Source organism: Urocitellus parryii, chromosome 11, assembly GCF_045843805.1.
Source record: "Urocitellus parryii isolate mUroPar1 chromosome 11, mUroPar1.hap1, whole genome shotgun sequence".
Classification (NCBI taxonomy): Eukaryota; Metazoa; Chordata; class Mammalia; order Rodentia; family Sciuridae; genus Urocitellus; species Urocitellus parryii.
The window spans coordinates 30,973,985-30,997,257 of NC_135541.1; the positions used below are offsets into that span (position 1 = coordinate 30,973,985).

Consider the following 23,273-nt stretch of genomic DNA (forward strand, 5'->3'; position numbering starts at 1 on the left):
TCTCCAATCAATTTTGGCTATTTTATGTGTATGGAAGTGATAAGTACCCAAGTCACTCATGACATGTGGACATTCAGATTTCTCCCTCTTCTAACCTTCTCCTGCTCTTGGGTCAGGGTTAGGTCTCGACTTCTTGGACTCAGATATTGACACCTGCTCTCATGTACAGCTTCTCCTTTGCTTCCACAGGACTGAGTGTCATGATGGTAGTTAGCTCCCCTTGACCTCTGATCTCTGAGCATGGTTAGCATGAACCCTCCTGTCCCACCTGATGCCAGAAGACTGCCATTCAGCCTCTCCAGGACATTCCCACCTCACTCTTCCTCCTTCATTTTGAACCAGGCACTTCATGTCCAGCCTGCCTTCTCTGGTTCCTTCTTAGTTCAGGGCTGAATTTGTCCAGGGACCTGGGCAGCCAGGAACCTGGGAGGAAGACCCTGGCTGCTGGCACCACTGGGGGAGAAGCCCATGTAGAGAATAGAAGGTGGTGTCACACTACAAACAGACCTCAGACTATGGTTTGAGTCCATAGGCTAGGAATGGCTGGGGGATGGCCATTCAGGGTGCAAGGCACTACCATGTGACACTGCTGCTCAATTCAGGCTCTGTCTTGATATTTAGAAGATTCAATTATGAGGAGTATTAACCCTTGGATAGAATGTAGGCCTATTCTTTTACCCCAAGGATGTGAATTTCTCTAGCTGAACTACCAGGGAGTTCTAAGCTCAGTTACATGGAACCAATGGGCAATTGTGTGACATGAGAAGGTCCCATGAACAAAGCCACTTGGAGTGGGTGGGCTGCATCTGGCCAGGCAGATATCATCTTCTATCTCAGAAGGGACGTTTTTCTTTTCTTTTCCCATCCCTCCATCACCTTTTAAGGAAAGACAGACCCTATATTCAACTTTGTGAACTTTATGCAGGAGGGAGAAAAGACAAAGAGGCTTAGATAATAGATATGAGGAGAGATATACATGGTTAGATTGGGTGACAGGAAGGAAGTATGCTAGGCTGAATGTACACAACCAATGTACACATCCTTGACCTGGGAGAACTATGATGATATTCTCTATTATCACATGGGCACATTGTTATCACAAAGGTCCTTATGATAGAGATTGGATATAAAGATAGAAGTAGAGAGAGTCAAAGGTGTTGCAGGATTTGAATATTAACCATAGATCATGAAGTCCAACAATGCAGCTCTAGATAACGGAAATGACAAAAGGGTGAGGCACACCAATGGCCGTGGATGTGCAGTGACAGCACCATTATCTTGGTTGCAACTCAAGGCAACCCATGTTAGAACTCTGTTATTCAGGACCATAAGTAACTATATTTCTGTCATACAAAGCCATTGAGGTTGTTCTCACTTTTTATAGCAGCAGTAAGAAACTCATAGATGGACAGACAAGCAGCACAAGTAAGGTAAAGGAACAGACAAGGAAATGGATATGCAGGTTATCAGGGGACAAAGATATAGGCAGGAGGGAGACACATAGAAAAAAAGCAGGTAGGGAGCCTAGAGTTAGATGAGACAAAGAGGCAGGAGAGCAGGCAGGTGGGAAGAAGGGCAGGTGGAAAGATGGAAAGCAGTTTTGGGGCAATGGAAGGTGCACAGGAACAGGTGACAGAAACTCAAAATTTCAAGCAGCTGGCCCAAAGATGACTTCTCTTCCACCAGAATTATTGGAGCTTCCTGAGATGCAGGTGGATTCCATTCTTGGACTTCAACACAATTAGTGCCATGGGTACAGGAATCCTGGTGGGATCTGGTAGTAGCTCAAAACGAAGTAGAGTCAGGGCCACGGCCACTTTCAGCTCATTCATGGCAAATTGTTTCCCAATGCAGTTCCTGAACCAGGCAGGGACAAAGAAAGTGGTCTCAGGCCCCACTCTGAGCTGGGGAGGCCTTGAGCCCTGAGCTCCTGATAAGGACTAAGCATTCAGAAACCTCCTTTAATTAGAGGTGGCATACAGCTCTGCTTCTAGCCTGGATTCACACTCTCCTGCCCTTTGATAAGGCCCCTACTCATCTATGGAAAGCTCTGACCCCACTTCTACATTCATAGACATGAAATCTCTGCTAAGGTAAGGTAAGGCTAGCACACTGAACAATCAACTCTAATAACACTTTCCATTTTAAGAATAAGTCATTGGCTAGTTGAGTCTCTCTACTGAGGGTTTCTGGTTCATCCGTGTGGTTATCACTGGTCTGGACTGCATGGGAATGTGTGGACCACACTCCCTGGGATCATATCTCTGGTGTCAAAGGATTCTGATGGCAGAATCAGATGTCAGAGTCATCTTATTAGGACATTGTGCTGGGGATCTGTTTGCTCTGACCCCATCTGCCTCCCACCCAGTGGTCAGGCTCCAGCCTCCCCTCACACCCTTGGTCCACCAGCATCTCTAGACTTCTACTCTAGAAATATCCCTCTTGCCATCTTCAGTCTCTTCTTCCAGGCTTCACTGGTCTCCCTGACTCCCCTCCCTCCTTACTCCCATGCCCCCCACCAGTAAGGGCAGTATCCAAGGCCTCACCTCCCTGCTCACCCTCTGTGGGCTACTGCCTCACCCACCTCTCACCTGCCCAGCCCCACTTCCTGCTTCAGCTCATATTCTTGAGGTTGCTGAGGATGTCCTCCTTCTACTCTGCCTGAACATCCTCAAGGCTCAGGACAATGGCCAGATGACCCTTAACCCTCTGCTGGCTGACCCTCTCTCTTTCAAGCCCCCAAGATACCATTAGAGTTTTTATTCAAGTAGCCACCACAACCAATGGCCTCCAACTGTGCCAGGGACAAAGAAACTTGCATCAATGTTCAATGAGTGATGAGAAAGTGAAAAAATTATGGAAATAGTATTGTCTATCTCAATTGTAAGTGTCTGAGCCAAGAGCAGAAACCTGCCTCAGAGCACAGGACTTGACACAGAGAAACATACTTTTTAATACATTTGTATTTGACTCAGATATGTTGAACTACAAAAATAAAAATGAAATGCAATGGAACATAGAATGTAAACCTTTCTACCTAAAAATTGAGCTACTTAATGCTGCCCTGCCCTACAATGTCAGTGTCATGATTTGTAGCTAGTTATCAATTCCAGGATAAATTTTATCTGAGAAATATGATTTCTCCATGGACAGTCTTAATGCCTGTTCTTCAAAACTTGACTACGCTTGTAACATTCACAGAATTTTTGACCCAGAAAAACCTTTCTACTGATTATTTAGTAGGTTTATGTCAATGTGTATTTCAAAGGCTGATTCCCATAACATTGCTGGGTTTTCACCACAGCCCCTATGGTGTGGGACTATCCAGCTCAACAGCTACTTCAGGTGAGTTTGTGAGTGTACATGACAGTATGTGCTTTGTGTCAAGTTAGTAGTGAGTTTTCTCTCAGAGGCATTTAGCTTTCTCATCCTATACCATGAACTATGGGTAGAGATCATTCTCTACATGTAGATTTTTGATAGAAACTGAATGTGACAATTGATATGAGACCACAAATTGGAGATCAGATGCCCTGCATGAAATCACAATCACTTGTTATCCACCCTTCTACAACAGGCTGCAAACTTTACACAGATGGTTTTACAGTAAGAACAACGAGGTTTTTATAATTCTAAATATTTGGAAATATTTCAAAATTCCTCAGTGGCCACTGAGGAATTAAGCAGAAAATGGGATGATCTCATTCAAATGTGAGAAGAAAAAGAAATCCACTTCTTAAAACCTTACAATTGAGGAAAACAAACGCCCAAAGGATAGTTTGCATATGGAAATCTGATTCTAAAAATTCATTCTCCAAAATGAATAAAACACCAAGATAAAATGACACTTGGGCTAAAACTTCTGTGTATTTGGGGGGTGGGCCATTGGAAAGAGCCGTTGGTCAAACTCTCCACAGTGTGTCCTGTCTTTGGGGCACAGACACAGACACACAACACCTTCTACCCACAAAAACCAACCAACAAGGGCCTCCATGAAGAAGCCACATAGAAAACTAGGGGATCACAAACATTGGGTATGTGTCAGAGAATTCCTGTTCTCCCCACCCCATTGCCACTTAGAGGACATCTCACCTTGATCCTCCTGAGAAGGGCAGGAAGGAGTAGCTGTGTCGAGAAGATCCAGGTGCAAATTGAGAGGGATCAAACACCTGCAGAGAGAGCAGCAGGGCCAGGACAAATTGGGATCAAGTCCCTGCTTTCCAGCCACAGAGGGGACAGGATCCACAGAGGTGGAAGAAGGAGGATGTGCTGGTCTTAACAGATCATCCCCTTCCCCACCCCCACAAGGCCTCCTACCTCTGGGTTTGGCCACACCTTTGGGTTGTGGTGAAGGCCATAAATGGAGAGTGTGACCATGAAACCTGTGGGACAGTTAGGAAACAGAAAAAAAGATTATTTATTCCAGTGTCCCAGAACTCTGTCTCTGAAACAGCAGGACACCTGCACACATGAGTTGTATGCGTCCCAGATATCATCACTTTGAGCAGGATGATTTTACCACAGGAAGGTAGCGTTGGCATGGCAAAGCATCTGAGTGAAGGTGAGGAACAGAAAACTGTGAGCCCAGGAATAAGACCAAGAAAATATCGGAGACTCACTGCTTACACTAAATGAATACTATCCATCTAGTACCTTCCATGAAACAGTGGAAAGTATACATGAACTCACCCGACCCTCACAAGCACCCTTCAGAATACACAGGTTTACACCCATTTTCTTATGAGATCCTGGAGTTTCAGTGAGGTTGCTTAACTTTTTTATATTCACACAGCTGGCATGTAGCAGAGCAAGGATCAGACTCAATGCTGGGTGAGCCAATGGGTGGCTTCCTAACAGGGTAGAAATATCAGCTTCTCCTTTCTATCAACCAGAAAATCCTTAGATTCTGGGCCACACTGACTTGTAACATGGGTTTTCATGATCTCCTTCATTTGCCTTGAGGCATTAAAAAAAAAATAAAAACCACAACTCATTGACCCTGTATGATTATCTCTCTACCCTGCTCTTCTCAAGTACTGATAATCACAAGTATAATATCTGAAGGTTGATATTGAATCCATAGTTGGCATTTTTTAGTTGAGATTTTTCTGATTTCAAGCTCTCTGTCCAGCATTTCATAAGAGTCATCCAAATTTCAGAGTAACTATCTTTTCTTTTTTTTAACTTTTTTTGAGAATTTTAATATTTATTTTTTAGTTTCGGCAGACACAACATCTTTGTTTGTATGTGGTGCTGAGGATCGAACCCGGGCCGCAGGCATGCCAGGCGAGCGCACTACTGCTTGAGCCACATCCCCAGCCCTGAGTAACTATCTGTTCTACAAAGGAAGAAAGGGAGGCTGAGAGAGGCTCATAAAATCTAAAGAACATGTGGATCTTTGGTCCACCTTTCCCTAGGGAGAGATTAGGTGAGTATAGAAAGGTCATACCTTTGGGTAAGGAGCGTCCATCAGGGAAAGTGATAGATTTGCTGAGATCTCTGCTCACACCTGCTACTGGTGGATAGAGCCTCAGGGCCTCCTTGATGCACATGGTGATGTAGGGCATTTGGTCCAGGTGGTCCCTGAAGTGTAGGCCATCCTGAGGGGTAGGAAGGGCCCAGGAAGACCAGCAGCTTGCCCCTACCAGAGGCAGGGCTCTCCCACCTCTTGAGCTCTCACTCACCAGGTGATGGAGGCTCTGTCCCCCAGGAGGCTCTGGACCTCCTCCCTGCACCTCTGCTGATGCTCCGGGTGTGTGGCCAGAGCATAGAAGATCCAGGAGATACCACTGACTGTGGTGTCATGGCCCTCAAACATGAAGGTGTCCACCTCGGCATGCAGGTCCTCATCAGACAGGCTGCTCCCATTTTCCATCTGGGGAGTCCATGGTTGAGAGAGCAGTGTTTATCCCTCCCTTTCCTAGGCAAAGCATCTAGTTTTTCCACCCACCACATACTCACTTTGGCACACAGAAGGATGTCCAAGAAATCCAAGTGCCTCTTTTGCCTGATCTTCTCCAGCTCTCCCTCATTCTGCAGCTGAGCCTTCCTTTGCCTGATCACTTGATCTGTCCCAGGATAGGAATTACCAGGTAGAAAACACAGCTACAGCAACCCCTAATAAGCCATTTTACCCCTATGACAATCTGGGTATCCTGTGGAGCTCAGGATACACAGGTGAGTGGGTGTGTGGGAGTCTAGCACCATCTGATGCAGGCCAGGCTTCCCTCCGGAACATAGTCATGGGAGTCCCTGTTGAATGCTGGTGGGATAGGTCTCATTCAACACTGCTAATGTGATGACACTGGTATTGTGCTGTACCCGACACACTAACATCTCAGCTCCTAACACTTGCAGTAAGATAGTGTCCAGCATAAGGGTGTCCTAGTTTCTTTCCATTGTTAGCAGATGCCCTGCCTCTGTCTCAGGGGCCATGGCCCTATCTCTTAGACTGAACCTGGTAAAGGAAAGTAGACAGGATTAGAGACAGAACCTGTGTGCTCATGGGCAAGCTGGCAGGCATGGTGGAACAAGCGGCCATCAGAGGTCAGTCTGTAGATGGTGTCGTTCTGGTGAAAGACATTCCTCGCACAAGATAAAAACAGGTAGTTCATATCCCCAACAGCCTGAATGTAGGACTTGGAATTCCTGATGGAGAGATTGCAGAACACATCATACTATGGGGCCACATGACCTGGAAGCAGTGTGGGTTCTATATGGAGATTACTGAATGATTGGGACAGACAACACTGACACCTTATATCTGTGTTACATTGTTGAGAGCCACAGCCAAAGGGGCCCCAGCAAACTTCCAGCTGCCGGCTGATGATTGGCTCACAGCGGCCCCAGCAACATCTAGCTGATTGGCTCCTCCACGGAGCTGCTCATTGGGCTGTTTCCCTGCCCTTTCAGACCACAGAGCTGCTCATTGGGGGACTTTTTTGGCTCCGCCCACGCGACCCAGCCAATCGGCCTCAAGAGCAGGAGGATTGTGGGAGGTGGGGAGGTTTGTGTGGGGGAGAGGCTTGTGGAAGCAGGTGGTGGCAGTTGGGCTCTGAAGGTTTTTTTTTTTTTCCTGAGGAGCTGTTTTGCTTGGCATTTGTAGTTCTAAAAATAAAGTTAGTTTCTTTTGACAAGTGGCTCCTGAATTGTGCCCAGCCAGACTGCGGCATTACATCCCTTGTGAGCATTTGTTGAGAGCCACAGCCAAGTAGGAATGGCCCCTGGCATTTTGCCAGAAGTAATGGTTGAGAGGCAAGCCTTTAAGATGATGCTGGATTGAAACAGATTGTGTATTCAATTGTATATAGACCCCTGCTGTCTGCCTCAGGCGCCCGCCCGGTACTTTGGAGTTCTTACGGGGATGCCTGGGGAGTTCGCGTTGCTTGGTGAAGTTCTGGTGGAGGGAGTTCCAGTTGGTGTACGGTGCCTAGGATGGCCACGTGGGTGGAGTTTGTGGGAGTTCAGAAAATAAAGTTTGTTCCTGCTTGAGTGGCTCGTGATTTGTGCCCAGCCAGACTGCGGCAAGCATTGGGACTTTAGAAGATGACATGAGCAATCAGACTTCTACCCCATTCAGGAACCAGGGACCTGTGGATGGGGCATGTTTGGGTCTGCTCAGGAATCAGGGCTTGGTCTGGGACCAGAATAAGAATCTCCCATTTTAATGTGGTAAATGTCCAAGATGCATCACTCAAATCTTGGGTAAACTTACACCAGTTGATTAGAACAAGTATCCCTTACCTCATGGGTTTGGCACTGACCTCTCCTGCTGGACACTGCCCTGGTGGCTGAAGGCACACTTCATGATGGTATCCAGGGTCATCAGGGAGACATGCTGAAAAATCTCCAGGGAGTTCTGTTCAATAAGCTGCTCCCATTTGTCCTGGGGAGGGAGAAGGTCATTATCCTATTCAATTCCCCAAAAGACATATGCTTATAGGGCTAACCTCTTTCTCTGCATCTCCAGGTATTCTTTCCTGAATCTCAGAGTCACATGCATTTTTGCAAATTAAGAGTATGAAGCAAATATTTGTACTCTGATGTTTTCCTCAGAAATTTTTATTATAAAATGAAACAAATATTTACATAATAGATTATTAATTTAGATTTTTGGGCAATCACTTATGACCATTCAATTGATAAAAAAGCTCATAGGCCACCATTTAAGTTTTAAATTCATGAGCTAGACTTAAAAAACAGGCAGAATACCAAATATGAGGACAAGAAAATTTCAAGCAAATAGAACCTCTAGGACTCATGAGCCACATATTGAAAATAATTCTTTTCATTATCCTTCAAAAAAAAAGTTGCTGAGCACTCTCAGATCATTCATCTGAGCTCTGATGGATGTGAGGGATGTGCAGGTTCATTGTGAGATGTGGATCTGGTGTCCATATCAACTCAAGTCCACATGGAAGCCCTCAACTCCTCCCTGAGAGAATCCTACCCCAGGATCCGCAGTGCTACTGAAGATGCCATTGCACAGGCCTGCTGTCAAGCTGGATCAACTCCCCCTGCTGAAGACTTGGAAGTAGGAAGGGGAGTCTATATCACCATGATGCTGTCTGCCTTGGACCATAAGGAAGTGACCATATCCTGCTGCCCAGGTCCACTCTGCTCCTTCAACTTTTGAAGAACTGACTCTCACAGTAATGGCCTGAGATTGTTCCAAGTGACTGTTTTTGATGGCTGTTAGGCTGTGGAATCTGAGTGTGAGCCTTGAGTGAGTGAATGAGAATGAAAGAGAGAGACTCACCAGCATCACTCTGACAGAATCAGCCATGATTCTCACGTAGAGCTTCAGGATGTCATAGTGGAAGGCTGGGGTCAACATCCGGCGGTGCTGGAACCATGTCTCCCCATTCAACAGGAGCAAACCATACCCTGGGCCATACATGGTTGTGTGCATGAGTGAGCGGACAATGGGAGGAGAGGAAGTCTGGGGACAATGTGGGAGAGACTGATGGTGGGACTCTTGGGGAAGAGATCCAGAGGACAGAACATCTTTGGACAAAGACAGTAATGACTGGCACTTTTCAGGAAAATGAATTTCCCAGTTGGGCTGGTATATCTGTTGTGATTATGACAGCTGCAAAGGAGATGTAGAAAGGATTTGTGGGCCAGAGAAAGAGGTACCCAAGTCCATGTCAGACTGAGACTGTTTGGAGGTACCTAGAAGGAGAGGTGGAAGGAGTGAGCCTCAGGAGGGCTCACAACAGCTTGCAGGAGGGGTAGGGTTCTGGATAGATTGAAAGAAACTTCTCAGCCATTAGAGAAGTGCAAATCAAAACTACTCTAAGATTTCATGTCACTCCAGTCAGAATGGTAGCTATTATGAGCTATTATGAAGACAAACAACAATAAGTGTTGGTGAGGATGTGGGGGAAAAGGCACACTCATACATTGCTGGTGGGACTTCAAATTGCTGCAGCCAATATGGAAAGCAGTATGGAGATTTCTTGGAAAATTGGGAATGGAGCCACCATTTGACCCAGCTATAATATTCCTCAGTTTATCCAAAGGACTTAAAAACAGCATAGTACAGGGACACAGCCATATCAATGTTTATAGCACCACAGTTCACAATGGCTAAACTGTGGAACCAGACTAGATGCCCTTCAGTAGATGAGTAGATTAAAAAAATGTGGCATTTATATGCAGTGGAAAGCACTCAGCAATAAAATAGAATAAAATCATGGTATTTGCAGGTAAATGGATAGGGTTGGAGAAGATGATGCTAAGTAAAGTAGCCAATCCTCAAAAAAAAAAAAAACAAATGCCAAATGTTTTCTGTGATATAAGGAGGCTGACTCATAGTGGGGTAGGGAGGGGGAGCATGTAGGAATAGACGAACTCTAGATAGGGCAGAGGGGTGGGAGGGAAAGGAAGGGGGCATAGGCTTAGAATTGATAGTGGAATGTGATGGACATCATTATCCAAAGTACATGTATGAAGACAGGAATTGGTGTGAATATACTTTATATACAACCAGAGATATGAAAAATTATGCTCTATATGTGCAATATGAATTGTAATACATTTTTCTGTCATATATAAATTTTTTAAATATTAATTTTAAAAAAGAAATGAGGCTTTATTTAGTGGAAATCATGGTAGTGACCCATCAAATCTTGTTCTGTGTGAGTCAGAGAGAGAGATTTTGCCAACCCTAATTTCAGAGTGCCCACTTTCAGATGTACATACCAATCCAGGGAGCCACAATTCTGTATATATTATGAGTTTTTGGATCTGAAAAGTAAGTAATGGGATTAATTGCAAGAAGGAGACAAATAATGAAGACCCAGGGCCTCTGTGGTTGAGGCCAGGCACTGTCATGAGTGCCTGATGACTGTCAATTGGCATTTGGTTCCATGTCACCTCTCACTTCCTCTCATCCCATTCTGTCTCTGCTACAACAACTAAAGGGCTCAGGAAGACATGGACCAGAAGGACTGCAATGAGAAGCTGGCAAGGGACATAGGACATGTTCTCAATGACAAAGAATAAGACTGAGCCTTGGAATGTTCTCACAATGAGTGATGGCTTAGTTAGCCCATTATTAAGTAGGGGGAGATTAGAGGTTTCAAACCAAAGTTAATGTGGAGATATAGGCCAATACACCTAACAGATCAGGCCAATATACCTAAGAAATCACCTCAAAAGATACAAGCTGATATACCTAAGTGATCACCTCAATAGTTTTAAAAGAGACAGAAAAAAATGACATAAAAATCATCCCCCACCCTCCCTCCCTCTCCCTCCCCAATAGGTGCCACTCACTTGCTGCCTCCCTTCCTACTTCCTCCATCTGCCACCCAAGCACCAGCCCTGCTCCAAGCTGCCCCTGGGGTCCCTTCCCCGCCAACAGAGGAGCAGCTGATGTGGCCGCCAGCAGCACATTATCTCTTCCTCCTTCTATTCTCTCGCCCTCATGTCCCCAACATATGTGAAACCAAGTACATTTCATGAATTAGGATATTGAGACTGGGATGTCTGAATAATATATTACAGTTGTGTTGTATATTCTTTTTTTCTTCTATTTTTACATTTTTATTTTTCTTAATATTTATGTCTGTTTGTTTTATGTACTCTACTGTCTTCCCACTTACTTCTCCACCCAAAATTACTTCCTCTCTCTTCTCCTGCTACTAACTTTCTTTAGATTCCTCTCTCACACAATAATTCCATATCCTCACCTCCTACCTCCTCAGCCTATCGTCCTAAATTTCACCCCCAGTTCTTTGTCCACCATCAAAAACTGTAAATACTTTTGCAAACATAGTGTTCATATTGTAGAAAATAACTGAACTTCTGTATATTGTATATCAGTTACAATATACAATATACAATACTTTGTATGTTGTAACCAAACTGTAAACCTCTTAATAGCAACTATTTGGTTTAAGGTTGTATATTGTTTGCATTGAGATCTTTAACATTGTCCTTCCCCTTGAAGGAGAGGTATTGGAACCCTGTAGGGGCACTATAAGCCTATAGGGTAAAATGGCAATTCCTTGCATCTGCATTGTTAGAAGGGAATATAAAAACAATATAAAAAAATAAGGGAAGGAAGTGCCCCCAAACAAATCAAGATACTACATTATAAGAATCCATGGACAGCACAGCAGAAGAAATTACAGAGAAGGAGTTCAGAATGTATATAATTAAAATGTTCTGTGAATTAAAGGATGATATAAGAGAGCAAATACAGACATCAAAAAAATCATTTCGATAAAGAGCTACATAAACAAATATGGGAAGCAAAAGATTACTTCAATAGGGAGATAGAGGTTCTAAAAAAACAATCAGAAATAATTAAAATGAAAGAATAATAAATCAAATTAAAAGATCACTTGAAAGCATCACCAACAGATTAGACCACTTGGAAGACAGGACCTCAGATAATGAAGACAAAATATGTAATCTTGAAAAAAATGTAGACCACACAATGAAGATGGTAAGAAACCATGAGCAGAACATTCAAGAAATATGGGATAGAATATAAACACCAAATTTAAGAGTTATTGGGATAGAGAAAGAAATAGAGTTCCAAACCAAAGAAATGAACAATCTATTCAATGAAATAATATCAGAAGATTTTCCAAACATGAAGAAGGAATTCTAAAATCAAATACAAGAGATTTACAGGACACCAAATGTACAAAATCACAACAGATCCACACCAAGGAACATTAAAATGAAAATGCCTAGCATACAGAATAAGGAGAGAATTTTAAAAGCCATGAGAGAAAGGAATCAGAATACATATAGGGGGAAACAAATTAGATTTTGAGAAGATTTTTCAACCAGTACCCGAAAGCTAGAAGATCCTGGAACAACATATACCAAGCTCTGAAAGAAAATGGATGCCAACCAAGAATCTTATATCCAGCAAAATTATGCTTAAAATTTGATGATGAACTAAAAAACTTGCATAATAAACAAAAGTTAAAAGAATTTACAACTAGAAAGCCTGCACTATGAAACATCCTAGGCAAAATATTACATGAAAAGAAAATGAAAAACAACAATGAAAATCAGCAGAGGTAGGTCTTACACTAAAGGAAAAACTAATCAAATGAGAAACCAAGTCAAGTTAAATACTAAAAACAAACAAAAATGGCTGGGAATATAAATCATGTCTCAGTAATAACCCTGAATGTTAATGGCTGAAACTCACCAATAAAAAAACATAGACTATCACCTTCCACCATCCTTGCTATTCCCCTTCCCCTCCCTTTTCCTCCCACCACTTTTCCCTATCTAGAGGTAATCTTTCTCCCATGCTCTCCCTCCCTACACCACTTTGAGTCATGGTAAGGAAAAAAAATAGACTAGCATATTAGACTTTTTTTTAAAAAAAGACCCAACAATATTCTGCCTTCAAGAGACTCATCTCATAGGAAAATACATCCACAGACTGAAAAGTTGGGAAAAATCAGACCACTCACATGGACTGCAGAAACAAACAAGGGTTTCCAACATCCCATCAAATAAAGTAGACTTCAAGCCAAAGTTAATAAAAAGGGATAAAGAAAGACATTTTATACTGCTCAAGGAAACCATACACCAACAAGACATAACAGTTATAAATATATATGCTCCCCAAATTGGAGCATCTACATTCATCAAACAAACTCTTCTCAAGTTCAAGAGTCAAATATACCACAACACAATAATTCTGGGTAATTTTAACGCTCCTCATTCACCTCTGGATGCATCTTCCAAACAAAAGCTAAACAAAGAAACTATAGAACTCAATAATACAATCAATAACTTAGACTTAAGTTATTAAACTTACTCTTCAACTTATATCGTAAAATAGAAAAAGAGAGAGCACTTCCAAATTCATTCTATGAAGCCAATATCACACTGATCCCCAAACCAGGCAAATACACATCAAAGGAAGAAAACTTCAGACTAATATCTCTAATGAACATAGATGCAAAAATTCTGGCAAATCAAATACAAAAACATATCTAAAAGTTAATGTACCACTATCAAGTGGAGTTTATTCCAGGGATGCAAAGTTGATTCAACATATGGAAATCAAAAGATGTAATTCATCCCATCAATAGACTTAAAGATTAGAATCATAAGATCATTTTAAAAGATGATCTTAAAACATAGAATATTTTATCATTCAATGAGCAAATACACTTTCTTCTCAACAGCACATGGATCCTTCTCTAAAATAGACCATATATTGTGCCACAAAGCAACACTTAGCAAATACAAAGAAATAGAGATAATACCCTCCATTCTATCAGATTACAAAGGAATAAAATTAAAAATCAGTGATAAAATAAAAAATAGAAGCTACTCCAATACCTGGAGACTAAATAATATGCTATTGAACGAAAAGTTGGTTGCAAAAGACATCAAAGAAGAGATTAAAAATTCTTAGAGGTAAATGAGAACATTGATACAACATATCAAAATCTCCAGGACACTATGAAAGCAGTTCAGAGGAAAGTTCATTGCATGGAGCTCATTCCTTAAAAGAAGAAAAAGTCAACAAATAAATGACCTAACATTACATCTCAAAGCCCTAGAAAATGAAGAATAAATCAATATCAAAAGCAGTAGAAGACAGAAAATAATTAAAATCAGAGCTGAAATCAATGACATTGAAACAAAAGAAGCAATTCAAAAAGTTGACAAAACAAAAAGTTGGTCTTTGAAAAAAATAAAATTGATAAGCCCTTAGCCATGCTAATGAAGAGAGGAAGAGAGAAAACTCAAATTACTAACATCTATGATGAAAAAGGAAATATCATGCTGGACACTACAGAAATACAGAAGATAATTAGAAATTATTTTGAAAATTTGTACTCCAATAAAATAGAGGCACTCACAAATTTCTTGAGTCATATTATTTACTCAAACTGAATCAGGATGATATACACAATTTAAACAGATCAATTTCAAGCAATGAAATAGAAGACACTATCAGAAGCCTACCAATCTAGAAAATCCCAGGACCAGATGGATACACAGCTGAGTTCTATAAGACCTTTAAAGAAGAACTAATACCATACTCTTCAACTTATTTCGTAAAATAGAAAAAGAGAGAGCACTTCCAAATTCATTCTATGAAGCCAATATCACACTGATCCCCAAACAGGCAAATACACATCAAAGGAAGAAAATTTCAGACTAATATCTCTAATGAACACAGATGCAAAAATTCTGGCAAATCAAATACAAAAACATATCTAAAAGTTAATGCACCACCATCAAGTGGAGGTTATTCCAGGGATGCAAAGTTGATTCAACATATGGAAATCAAAAAATGTGATTCATCCCATCAATAGACTTAAAGATTAGAATCATAAGATCATCTTAAAAGATACAAAAAAAGCATTTGACAAACTATAGTACCCCTTCATGTTTAGAACACTAGAAAAACTAGGGATAACAGGAACATATCTCAACATTGTGAAAGCTATCCATGCTAAGCACAAGGCCAACATCATTCTAAATGGAGAAAAATTGAAAGCATTCCCTCTAAAAACTGGAACAGGACAGAGATGTCTTCTTTCACCACTTCTATTTAACTTACTTTTGAAACTATAGCCAGAGCAATTAGATAGATGAAAGAAATTAAAGGGATATGGATAGTAAAAAGAAGAACTTAAATTATCACTATTTTCTGAAAATATGATTCTATACCTAGAAGACCCAAAAAATTCCACCAGAAAACTTCTTGAACTAGTAAATGAATTCAACAAAGTAGCAGGATATAAAATCAACACCCATAAATCAAAGGCATTTCTATATAATCAGTGACAAATCCTCATAAAGAGAAACTAGGAAAACCACCACACTAACAATAGCCTCAAAAAAATTAAATAGTTGGGAATCAACTTAATGAAAGAAGTGAAAGATCTCTACAATCAAAATTATAGAACACTAAAGAAAGAAATTAAAGAAGAACTTAGAAGATGGAAAGATCTCCCTTGTTCTTGGATAGGCAGAATTAATATTGTCAAAATGACTATACTTCTAAACGCACTATATAGATTCAATGAAATCCCAATCAAAATCCCAATGACATTCCTCATAGAAATAGAAAAGACAATCATGAAATTCATCTGGAAAAATAAGAGACCAAGAATCCCAAAGCAATCCTCAGCAAGAATAGAGAAGCAGGTGACATCACTATTCCAGAGCCTTAAACTGTACTATAGAGCAACAGTAACAAAGACAGCAAAGGGGTGGGAGGGAAAGGGAGGGGGATGGTGGTAGAAAGGATGGTGGAATGAGATGGATATCATTACCTTAAGTACATGTATGAAGACACGAATGTTGTGAACATATTTTGTATACAACTGGAGACATGAAAAATTGTGTTCTGTATGTGTAATATGAATTGTAATGCATTCTACTGTCATATATAACAAACCAGAATAAAAATATTAATTAATTAATTTAAAAAACAAAAAGAAATAGAAAAGCAGTTATGAAATTTATCTGGAAAAATAAGAGACCCAGAATAGCTAAAGCAATACTTAGCAAGAATAGTAAAGCAGGTGGCATCACTATACCAGACCTTAAACTATACTACAGAGCAATAGTAACAAAAACAGCATGATATTGGCATATTGGCACCAAAATAAACTGGTAGAACCAATGGTACAGAATAGAAGACATAGAGATAAACACACATAATTACATTATATTATATTAGACAAAGTCATCAAAAAATACATTGGAGAAAAGATAGTCTCTTCAACAAATGGTGCTGGAAAAACTGGAAATCCATATGCAACAAAATAAAATTAAGCCCCTATCTCTCACCACATGCAAAACTCAACTCAGAGTGGATCAAGAACCTTGGAATTAAACAGAGACCCTGCACCTAATAGAAGAAAAAGTAGGCCCAAACCTCCATCAGGTGAGATTAGACCCTGACTTCCTTAATAAGACTCTTATAGAGCAAAAGTTAAAATCAAGAATCAATAAATGGAATGAATTCAAACTAAAAAGCTTCTTCTCAGCAAAAGAAACAATCAGTGAGGTGAATAGAAAGCCTACAGGATGGGAGCAAATTTTACTACACGTTCTACGTACATCAGATAGAGCACTAATCTCTAGGACATATAAAGAACTAAAAAATCTTAACACCAAAAACCAAACAAACAAACAAATAACTCAATGAATAAATGGGTCAAGGGACCAAACAGACACTTCTCAGAAGATGATATGTATATCAATCAACAAATATATGAATAAATGTTCAACATCTCTAGCAATTAGAGAAATGCAAATCAAAACTACACTGAGATTTCATCTCACTCCAGTCAAAATGGCAGCTATTAAGAATATAAACAACAATAAGTGTTGGCGAGGATGTGGGGGAAAGGCACACTCATACATTGCTGGTGGAACTGAAAATTGCTGCAGCCAATATGGAAAATAGATCACTCTCACCTAATCTTCCCAGAATCACCTTCATGTATTCAGGGTCATATGGAGATTCTTTTTGGAAAACGGAATGGAAACACCATTTGACCCAGCTATCCCACTCCTTGGTCTATACCCAAAGGACATAAAAACAGCATACTACAGGGACACAGCTACATCAATGTGAATACCACATCAATGTGAATAGCTGCACAATTCATAATAGCCAAACTGTGAAACCAACCTAGATGCCCTTCATTAGATGAATGGATAAGAAACTGTGGTGTGTGTGTGTGTGTGTGTGTGTGTGTGTGTGTGTGTGTGTATGCACTGGAATATTACTCAGCAATAAAAGAGAATAAAATAATGGCATTTGCAGGTAAATGGATGGAGTTGGAGAATATAATGCCAAATGAAATTAGTGAATTCCAAAAAACCAAATGCCGAATGTTTCTCTGACATAAGGATGCAGATTCATAGTGGGGTTGGCAGGGAGCATGGGAGGATTAGATGAACTCTAGACAGGGCAAAGAATTGGGAGAGAATGGGAGGAACATGGGGGTAGGAAAGACACTGAAATAAGATGGACATCATTATCGTAAGCCCATGTATGAAGACACGCATGGTGACTCTTCGTTGTGAACAACTAGAGATATGAAAAATTGGCCTCTACATGTATAATATGAATTGTAATGCATTCTGCTGTCATATATAACAAATCAGAATAAATTAAAGATAATAAAATAAATAAATAAATAAATAAATCATCCCCCCAAACTGTTGTAAATGTCCACTATAAAGTAAGTATTATTGCCCATATGCTAGGTGTATCCAGGGAGAAAAGTAAGTAGATAATTCAGACATTTATTTATAAATGGCTACTTTTTTTATGGACTTCCACAGACCCAGGTATGATCTCAAAAGAGAAAAACTGAACCTGCTGAGAGCGGGTTCAGTCTCACCTGATCTCCCCAGAATCGCCTTCATGTATTCAGGATCATAGACGAGGACACGCACTTTGCTGCCCCACAGCCATTGTGGAAAGGCGCACGGGAACTCATTAACCCACTTCAGAACGTATTGTAGTTCCTGGTCCTTTGGGATCTGATATCAGGGGAAAGACAATGCTTTAATGCTGAGGGCCATTGCCAAGTAGAAATGACGCATCGAAATTTCCTTGCCAGCATACCCCATGTTAAATGGAAATTTGCTATGACATTGCATGTGTCTTTGAGAAAGGTGACCCTGCTCAAGGACCAGGGTGGATCCAGGTTTAAGGTGTATCCTGCAGGATTGAGGAAGTATCCCGCTCCTTGGGTTTAGGGCATTCCCGGTTTAAGACAAGTTTAAGGTGTTCCCAGTTTAAGACAATCTGGGTTTAGGGAAGTTCCAGGTTTAAGGTTATTACTGCTGGGAATAGGGCGTTCCTGCTGCCTGAGTTCCCTTTGAGTTCTTGTGGAATTCAGAAAGCATTTGGGACGTGAATTGTGCGGCAGAACTTGGATTTCCCCAGAACGTGTTTGTGTAGAGGCCAGTGTGAGTTCGGGAATAAAGAATTGCTGTTTGAATCTACAAGGTGTGTGGTGGCTCGTGATCTTGTGCCCAGGCAAGACATTGGCATTTGGTGGTCCTTACGGGGAATGTCTGAAGCTTGGGGGTAAGTGAATTTGCTCGCTCCTGAAGGAGAGCAAAAAAATGGGTGACCATTTCAAAAAACAATGTGTTCTTGTTTTGATTTATTTTGTTTTTATTTCAAGTTGCCTGTTCCTAGAACTTTCTCAGGCAAACTGGGGAAAATGGTTGACTCAAGGTTTGAATTTGTTAGCCTCTGAGGAAGAGAAACTGTTAGAGGAAGGAGGCACCCCAGTAAGACCAAGAACAGCTAGGGCATATGTTGATACAGTACAAAAATGTAGCCCATGGCTTTTTAGAGAGGAGTTATTAAGTATATCAATGGGACCATCATGGTATCCTGTAGAAGGATTTTTCTTCAACAAGAAAGAGATGGCTAATTCTGTTTACTACATTTGTCTGAGATCTTGGTTTTTACAGATATCTGATTAATTTACAAAGCTAAAATGTTAAAATATCAACCACTAAATATGAAATCAAGTACTCTTTACTTATTAAGTTCCATAAGGTAATATATTTAAACATTATGTGTGTTTTCATAAATTGGTAAATAGAAAAAAGTTTAATATTGCTTTGGTCTGTGTCTTTGCTGAAACAAGGTTACTAAGTGTTAAGATTCTATCAGGTGTAATTTATATACAAAGAGTATAAGAAGTTTCAATTACAGTATTATAGTACCATAAAAAACATGAAAGTATTTCATCTTATTAAAGTGGAGTAATTTGTCTAAATTCAAAAATTTTATAAGGGTTGTTTCAGAATGTGAATTTATAAAAAGGGTTAATGGTTAAAAAAGAGATATAAAAGATTCAAGATGTGGAAATATATTTTAATATCAAAGGTTAAAGGAAAAAGAAATGTTTCTAGATGAGATAATCTCTGTGGTAAAGTAAAAAGTTGTAAAATGCCGCAGTCTTGGCTGGGGACAAGATCACGAGCCACCACACACCTTGTAGATTCCAAAAGCAATTCTTTATTCCCAAACTCACACAGGCCTCTACACAAACACGTTCTGGGGAAATCCAAGTTCTGCCGCACAATTCACGTCCCAAATGCTTTCTGAATTCCACAAGAACTCAAAGGGAACTCAGGCAGCAGGAACGCCCTATTCCCAGCAGCAATTATCTTAAACCTGGAACTTCCCTAAACCCAGATTATCTTAAACCGGGAACACCTTAAACTTGTCTTAAATCGGGAATGCCCTAAACCCAAGGAGCGGGATACTTCCTCAATCCTGCAGGATACACCTTAAACCTGGATCCACCCTGGTCCTTGAGCAGGGTCACCTTTCTCAAAGACACATGCAATGTCATAGCAAATTTCCATTTAACATGGGGTACGCTGGCAAGGAAATTTCGATGCGTCATTCCTACTTGGCAATGGCCCTCTTCACTTTAAAAATCATCTTTTATTTCTGGCTTAGGGACTGTAGTGAAGGGCAGCATAACCATCAGGACATATTTCTGGATCTTTCAGCAGAACTCAGGGTTTTGGAGCTGTTTCTGCTGACCTACGTGTGCTGCCCTAAGCTGGATCCTGTGGCCCTGGAGAGTAGAGCTGTGTGCCTCAGCAGAGCTGTGGGGGGCAGAGCCTCAGCTGTCTGTGTGGACATCCTCCACCTCCTCTTGAGTGTGTTCAGAGCACAATTCCTAGCAGAGCTTCTCTCCCTGCTGTCCCTTATCATGCTCTGTGAGCTCCCTCAGGGCTGGAAGTGCAGGAAGTTGACCCCCTCCCTCCACTGCCCTCAGGGTCTTCCTTTCTCTCCTTCCTCTGACTTTACACAAGGTGCCAGGCTCTGCTCTGGGCACTGGGGTACAAGACAGTGTTGGGGTGCCCAAATCCCAAAGACCTCACATGCAAGGTGCGTTGAAGGAGAGATAGACAAATCTTGTTTGGAGGTTAACACTAAAACCAGTCACCCTCACCAGCAAAAAAAAAGTGCTGCCATTCCTGTTTCCTATACCCATGACATACATTTGCCCCTCAAAACACACATTCTGGAAACATCCTCAGTTGGGGGCAAACCCATCCATTTGGTCCCCCTACCTGAGCAGAGGTAGCTGATTCCCTGTGTCCTGACACGTCCTGATATTCATGCCCTTAGTTATCCCAGAATGATCTCCTCAGCATAGTGACTCCATCACACTGATATCTGTGTTTCAGAGCAAACTCAGGACCAGACAAAGAGTATCCTAGTCTGTGAGTGGGGCAGGAAAGCCTGAAGAAGGCTGGTTCTGAGATGGAAGATCTTTGAGGGTCTAGGTGTGCTTGGCCTTGAGAAGAAAAGACTCAGGAAGAACAAACAACAGTCCTCTAAGGTGCCAGGCTGCAAGGACAGATGTCAGATCTGCATGGTGATAGAGTGAGTGACAGAGGTGAGTAACAGTAGGACAGGCTTTTTTAAAGGAGTGAGCTCCTGGTGCTGGGATGGGCCAAGCCTGAGAGGTAATCCAGGTGTTCCTCAGATGCCTAGAGCATGCAACAGGCTTTGTCCTGCCAGCAACAGGCTTTGTCCTGTGGACTTCCTGGCCAGTCTTTGGGCTGAAGTCTCCCTTCCCTGCTACTCCCCTTCCCATTTATTCCTACCTTGTGACCAAAGAACCAGTGGGATGGTGGAGATGGAAACTGCTGAAGGGCTTTGAGCAGCCATTGCCTGTGCAGGAGGAACTGGGCTGCCTTGAACAGCAGCAGAAGCAAGCTGAGCAGGCAGGCCACTTGGAGGAGCCCAGAGATGCTGCCCGGGAATCTGGTGAGGCTCAGTGTAGAGATGCTCATGGTGCAGAAGCTTCTGTATTACTCACTGTCCCCTTGTCACTGATTAAGTCTGGGAGGAACGTCCCACCCTCTTGTGGTAGAGTGAACTGTGCGGGTAGGGCTTGATCTCAGTGTACAGAATTGATTAACCTGAAAGTTTCACCTTGGGAAACAGTGAGGTCAAAACCTTATCAGTGGACAGAGGCAATGGCCATGCACACACCCATTTCCCCTTCTCCATACTGATGACATATTCTTGTTGGGCATCAACTATGTGCTAGGCTACATTCTAGTTGGTGTAGCAGAACGGACCTGAACCCAGAATTGCAGAGGTAATTATTCAAACATTCTGTAGGTGTGGCTGTGTTGTGAGAACCTATTGCCATTATTTATAATGAAAAGTTTATTGTTACAAAGAGGTAAATGGAAGGCTTAGCACTGAACCTCATGACCTGCTTTGAAGACTTATGGTGCAGAAATTTCCACATCACTTGATCTCCCTCATAGTCACTAAGATACCCTGACCAGCCCTGACTAAGTCTGGGATTATTGCTTCACCCACAGGTGGGAGGGAGCAGGGTGAGACAAAAATTGACCTGAGTCTAGAATTGATTAACCTGAAAGATCCACCTTGGGAAACCGTGAGGTCTAACTCTTATAAACTGACAGAGGCAAAGGCCATGCACAGACTCACTTTCTCTACTCCTTATTGCACACAAATATGTGTTGAGTACCAACTAGGGGGTAGGAAGTGGGTGGGTCAAGCTATGTAAAGAACACACACGAATTCACACTTGAAGGAATTCCTAGCCTAATCCATCAAACATTCAGTTTGATGAAAAAATTATTATTCCAAAGACATAACATGAGGTGTTCAGAGGAAAATGGTCAAAGAAAGTGGGTGGTGGGATTAGAATCCTTTCTTATTGGCAACCAAATCTGAGCCCAACTGTTCACCTCCAGTGTGTGAGTCCCAGCTGCTTCAGAAATATTCCTTGAGACTCTCCATATGCACCATGCTGTTATATGATCCAGGTGACCACGCTCTGAGTGGAGCACTGGAGTGGGACTCAGGAGAGTATCCTAGTCTGTGAGCAGGACAGAAAAGACTGTAGAAGGCTGGTTCTGAGATGGAGGATCTGGCAACTTATCCTCTCTGAGCTCAGTGTCTTCCTTGTAAGAGGCCATTAATCCTTTTCCCAATTACTCTTGAGTGCAGCTCATTCTTTCAGTCTTTTCAACAATTTCAAGAAAATTTCTCAGCCTCACTGTCTTGTGAGTAAATGAAGAAAATGACATCAGTATAGGAAAATGGGATAAATCTATAATGTCCACCAGGTGAGAAGGAAGGAATAGGAGACCACCTGAGGGTGGGTGGCCTCTGGAAGATCAGTCTCCAACACACCATGGAGAATTAGGGAAGGTTCACATCTTAGAGACCCTTACTCTCACTTCTCATAGTTCTCCAAGATCATACCAAACCAAATGCAGGATTCAGAGAGTAAAACACAAGATACTTCAGGAAGAATCTGGGGGAAGCTGGCTCTCCCAGCAGCTGCAAGTTTCCTTCTGGCCTGACCCCTTCACTCATCCACATGGTTTTTTCCACCAGCTCCTTCATTGCCTGACATCATGACGGGTGATTCATTAATCAAGAAGGGGCAGAGTTCTTCTCTTTGTCCTCTGATCCTGTGTCCTCTCAGAACCCAAGGGCAGAGGAGCATGTAACTATTTACACCACATTTCTCTCACCTTTTTCCTCATTCCTTTCAATTCTTATGTCTTCTTTAGAGTAGTGAGTACTCGGTGTTTAGGGTAATGATCAAATCTTTACTTGAGCATGGCCAGCATGAGCCTTCCTGTCCCACCTGATGCCAGAAGACTGCCATTCAGCCTGTTCAGGACACTCCCATCTCTCTCCTTCCTTCATCCTTGGAGCAGGCATTTCCTGTCCAGCTTGCCTTCTGTGGTTCCTC

At 41.7% G+C, this 23,273-nt stretch overlaps 1 protein-coding gene across 3 annotated transcripts; it reads right to left on the reverse strand.

The window, feature by feature from the left end:
* Window positions 1–999: 999 nt before the first annotated feature.
* Window positions 1,000–21,318, reverse strand: LOC113189061 (cytochrome P450 4A11-like). 3 transcript variants are annotated; one of them, XM_077791447.1, is made up of 12 exons: window positions 21,130–21,318; window positions 17,874–18,015; window positions 10,207–10,251; window positions 8,759–8,886; window positions 7,764–7,885; window positions 6,494–6,552; window positions 5,962–6,068; window positions 5,685–5,875; window positions 5,450–5,583; window positions 4,318–4,382; window positions 4,093–4,169; window positions 1,000–1,857 (listed from the first exon to the last, which is right to left on the reverse strand). In XM_077791447.1, exons 1-12 carry the CDS (start codon window positions 21,316–21,318, stop codon window positions 1,689–1,691), a joined length of 1,428 nt encoding a protein of 475 aa, XP_077647573.1. In that variant the 3' UTR covers window positions 1,000–1,688. The 3 variants fall into 3 exon arrangements, with proteins under 3 accessions (XP_077647573.1, XP_077647572.1, XP_077647574.1); XM_077791446.1 differs by having other exon boundaries at window positions 6,494–6,648; XM_077791448.1 differs by lacking the exons at window positions 8,759–8,886; window positions 10,207–10,251; window positions 17,874–18,015 and having other exon boundaries at window positions 6,494–6,648.
* Window positions 21,319–23,273: the final 1,955 nt, after the last annotated feature.